The sequence below is a fragment of the Bidens hawaiensis genome, unplaced genomic scaffold (genome assembly GCF_021521415.1).
Source record: "Bidens hawaiensis isolate Kalapana, Puna unplaced genomic scaffold, B.hawaiensis_p1.1 tig00019226_1, whole genome shotgun sequence".
Lineage (NCBI taxonomy): Eukaryota > Viridiplantae > Streptophyta > Magnoliopsida > Asterales > Asteraceae > Bidens > Bidens hawaiensis.
In genome coordinates, this window is record NW_027492917.1 from 44,134 (window position 1) to 48,959 (window position 4,826).

Consider the following 4,826-nt stretch of genomic DNA (forward strand, 5'->3'; position numbering starts at 1 on the left):
TAATAAACAATTATAATAGTTTTTTCGATAAACGCGATATTTTCCATTATTAAAGTTTCTCGAATATAAAACGGGTCGAGTAACGGGTACAAAGTTATATGCAAAAAACCCGAGTTGTTACATTATGTTCCTTTGGTATCAAGTACGTAGTAGGTGTAGAATTGACGGTTTAAATCTTAAGCTTAAAAATGATGATTTTAGAGGAAAATATTTTCTTAAGTGTATTAAAGTTTTATTAGCTACATAAAGCTCTTGGACAATTAAGATTAATATTTATTAGAACATATTAATTTTTATTAAAATTTTAAATAGTTATTTACTTATAAATATATACTTTTATATATAGATATTCATATTAAATTGGTGAAAAATTAAGTTTTGGTAAAGCTCGATTAAGATTAATTGGTTAAAAACAATACGGAATGAGTGTAGTAGAGAAAATTATGAACTAGAAATTAAGTCTATCAAACATCACACGTAAAGTGATGGCATTTGTATCTAGTCTCTAACGCTAAGGATTGCGCCTTCATTGCTGACGTTAGGGATGTTCACGATGTTTAGCTGATTTTGACATAACTTCATGGTTAAGTCATGAATTAAACCAAATCATCCATGTGGTGGTTAGGTTAGACCTGATAAGACCAATTCATGCTGGTTTGAGCCGGGAATTTTTTCCTAACCTTGTATCGTACAATTTTTGGTGCTTTCAAAACCATCAAAAGTTGAATAAAAATCATAGAAAAAAAAATCAAACTTTTACGTTTGAAAGGGGTTAACATCTTAACAATCAATTAGGTTGTTCGGTTGGTTTCAACGATTTTCTAACATCCCTATCTGTCGTAGCTTGAAACAGGCAGTAGAAAGGAGATGAAAAACAATATCTTTCATGGCCCGCAGATGTAGCAAACAGTAAGAGGCGGGAATTTAGAGAGTACGTTTATTAGACGTGGGGGACGAGCTAATGTGAAGAAGAGAAGGAAACCCGTGACATTTTTGAATTTAACTCATACTCTAAATGAGGAGTTCACCATGAGTTTTATCCAACTTATCTTTGCTATATTAAGGCAATAATAAACATTTATAGTATACCTTGTGTAATTGTGTTCAATTAAGTTCATGTGTTTAAAGTAAACAACATGTGCACAAAAAGATATCTCAACAACGTTTGGAATCTAAATAATATCTAATCTAAATAATTGTGTAGATGTTCAAAGTCATATAACACAATTTGTTTACAAAGTTCAAGAACTTTAGATCAAACTAAAGTTACAAGCTTTTACTTAATGAAAATACAAACTTGCAATATTATAAACACATAGACCCTATTTTCATTCAACCCCTTCAGAATAATACTACAACATTTCATACCACACACACAACTTTCACCTTCATCCAATTTTAACCCTCAACTACAAATAATAAAAACTTAAATATTACTTTGGTAAATAAATAAATAACAAAAACCACATCAAGTAGGTAAGTGGGCCCCACCTACTGAGTCTTGGTTTTCCAGCTAAGCACAACATGCATTACCTTATGATCTTATCTTCCTGGTCTGTACGGCGTCGTTCACGAGTTGACTCAGCCAAACTCAGTCAAGTTCGCTGAGTTGACTCAGTCGAGTCGACTTTGTTCGGTCAGCGGAGTTTCCACGCCGACGTGGTGATGAGCGGCCGAGTATGCCAACCCAACATCAAGCAACCGTCATTTTCCTCCACCCGGTAGCCATCGCCTCCAGCGAACAAAGCGAGTAACATGCTCGCTTGCTTATACGCGTTTGACCCTAAATGAACCGCTTTAAAACCAGTTGAGTCAAACCGAGTCTTCCACTGAGTCAACGTCTCGTGGCGTTCGACTCGGTCCGTCCCTTCACACGCCAGCACGTTACAGATCTGCTTCCCGAGGTACACCTCGGACATGATCTTATCCTGATTACTCGCGACCGCAGCAACGGGCCCACCACTACCCTCCACGACCGCTACACCACCGTTACCGCTACTCTCGAGCGAGTCAAAAAGCGTCGAATAATAATGTAACGACTCGGTAAACCGTTCCAAAAACACCGGTCCGTTATGATTCGCCTCCTGCTCCACCACAGTTAAAATCTCGGGCTTCATCTCCTTCACCGCGGACAACACCTTCTCCACCGCCCCGGGCCGCGCCAACAATTCGTGCATCTCAAACACTGAATTCACCGCCACAACTTCCTCATCTCGTAAATCCAGCATAGCCGGTTCCAGATCGGCTAAACTTTCAGCCAGAAACCCTCGGTACTCGAACTCCACATGAATTGTCTCCGCCAGCTGAGCCAATTTCCAACCGACTTCCTGTAGGTGATCAGTATTATCACCTGACGGCGGTCCAATTCCAGTTAACCGGAACGTAGGTGGACCGCCAGGACGTAGGGCCAGCGCCTGCATCAACGCTGGCCACTGCATCCCCTGTTTCATGCTGAAATCAATCACATGAACCTTCTTCTTACCTACAATAATATTACACACAATATAGTTATAATTAGTAACTACCAAAAATAATAATATTATGTAAATATAGGTTAAATTACTTAAATATATAACTTGTAGTCTATACTAATAATAACTAGTTATAAATGGATATTGCCCATATTACGGTTTTACGATATAGATCGTGAAACCGTAATAATTATGTGTAAATAAGTATTGTATTAATAAAATTACGGTTTTATTGTAAAACCGTAATTTACAACTACAAATACAATACTCATTTACAATTGTAATTAAACAAGTGTTGCAGGTAGTAGTATAATAACAATCCTACCTGCAACACTTGTAATGGTAATAATAATTTATAACCTGCAAACGCTTCCAGTATGGCTTGATTGGCCGTAAAATGGGCGAACTTGAGGTACGGACACGTCTCATAAAAATGCATCTGCAGCAGATCTCGAAAGGCCGGCGAATCCTGTGGCGACTTCGGGTAAAGCCTATAAATCCTCCTCGCAAGCGCCTCAGCAAAATACGTTGCAACTTTCCTCATAGCACCCGCTTGCGAAACCGCTAAATAACCCGCTTGTTTCACAAGCGTCTCAGCTCGTTTCAAGTCATCTTGTTGTACAGCCTCAGCACACGCCATTAAAGTATGCACAAGTATGATCCCGTTCTCCTGCGAATCCACTATCACAATCGGATTCGGAGCGTAAGATGATGAAGCAGACGAAGAACACGCCGTTAAAGGCTTCTGTTTCTTCGCGGGAGGGTAAATCATGGCTTGCAGGTCATCAACAACGGAAGAACAAGCCAACAAAGGATTATCCGCACCAGGTGTGGTTGTGTTTGGGTTATCCACCACCGGAAGCTCACATATCATGGACTCAAGCCATGACGATAGATCGGATGGGTTTTGGTGTACGGAATCAGACGCAAGTTGAGACAACCCATCGTCGTTGGAAAGAACGCCTTCCAGGTGTTCGATCTTTTGAGCGACGTCTACCATATCGGACGACTTGACTTTGTATCCGAGGACGGCTAGGAGCTCGTCGACTCCAGCGTCTTGCTGGTCGATGAGGTTTTGGTTTTTCCACATCTTTGATTTGCCTGTGGAGTAGGGGTTTTGGTATCTGAAGAAGATGAAAATATTGGAAACAAAGCGGAATTAGATGATGGGGAATCTGGGCATTAGAGAGAGAAAGGAAGGGGTGGGTGATTGGTGGGACTGAGGTTAGAAATAATGAGAGATGAAAATTAAATTGAAATACAAGTGGGTGTGAAGAGAGAGGAAGAAAGGCTCGTGACGGGTGGGCGCGGCAACCGATGGACCATCAGCCGGACAACACAACACAAACTCACCACCTCTTTCTTTCTTTTTTTTATTTATTTTTTAATGGAGAGAATATATTAATTATCAATATTCCATGATCTAAAATATCTTTTATGCATAGCCGTATAGGTATTGGTTGCCAATAGGCTAGTGATGGGTGGTAAGAAACAGGTTTTGTGTTTTATGCGACTCTGTTCAATTCAGAATTGCCCCCAACATTTAGTTTTAAAGGCGTTTAGAGGCATCAAGGTGGTGATGGGAGACTAAGTGAGTATGCGGGTTCACTAGTTAGATCCTTGAGCATTTAGTTTCATAAGCACTCAGATGTACCGGGGTGATGATGTGAGACTACGAGAGTATGCGTTTTCACTAGTTAGATCTTTGAACTTAACGGGTTTTATCTCACCGAACTATCGTGAGTGTTCGCGAGCATTGGTCTCGGGTGAGGGGTTTTCAAGGATCGAAAGACGGGTGTATTCCGATATGGTGAATTTAGCCAGTAGCCTTGGAGGATTCCTTGGTCGTTCTAAAGAATGTCTAGGTGTTTTTTTTTTAATCATAGAGGATCTCACGAGTAAATCTAGCATGTTCGGATGTATATCTAAGGTCAGCTGCTCGACCTCTGTGCGACCGAATCACCTGATACGCGATAACCGCTTGAAATCTTTAAACTCTCGCCTTCTGTCGGGTTCAAACTTTAAATTAAATCCTTGATTCGTCTCTTCACTTAGATGTCCATCAAACTGGCCCAAACAGAAATCAAACCTACAATTCCATTTAGGAAGGATAGGTCACTTACACTTGAACCGAGCAATTTTCTAATAATAAAGAGATGTGAGTTTGATTTTAAATTTTATAGTTGTAAACAAATATAGATTTAATTGGTCTTCTGGTCTAATTCTATGGTGATGATTGTTAAAGTTGAGGATCTTATAATCTTAGGTTAAAAATACAACTACTTAGTAGGGTTTTTTCATATTGGTGGGGTTCTTCTTAATGATCTTGCAGGGGGGTAAGACGTGGAGCGTCAA

At 39.8% G+C, this 4,826-nt stretch overlaps 1 protein-coding gene across 1 annotated transcript; it reads right to left on the reverse strand.

Annotated features, from left to right (window-relative positions):
- Positions 1 to 1,225: 1,225 nt before the first annotated feature.
- Positions 1,226 to 3,576, reverse strand: LOC143557906 (DELLA protein GAI1-like). Its single transcript, XM_077046868.1, has 2 exons — positions 2,832 to 3,576; positions 1,226 to 2,482 (listed from the first exon to the last, which is right to left on the reverse strand). Exons 1-2 carry the CDS (start codon positions 3,559 to 3,561, stop codon positions 1,638 to 1,640), a joined length of 1,575 nt encoding a protein of 524 aa, XP_076902983.1. The 5' UTR covers positions 3,562 to 3,576; the 3' UTR covers positions 1,226 to 1,637.
- Positions 3,577 to 4,826: the final 1,250 nt, after the last annotated feature.

Excerpts from the sequence above, each read along its gene's own strand:
- LOC143557906 (XM_077046868.1), bottom strand. The coding sequence starts at position 3,561 with ATGTGGAAAAACCAAAACCTCATCGACCAGCAAGACGCTGGAGTCGAC. Across the intron at positions 2,483-2,831 it reads CATACTGGAAGCGTTTGCAG|GTAAGAAGAAGGTTCATGTG; the intron begins GTTATAAATTAT and ends ATATTATTGTAG.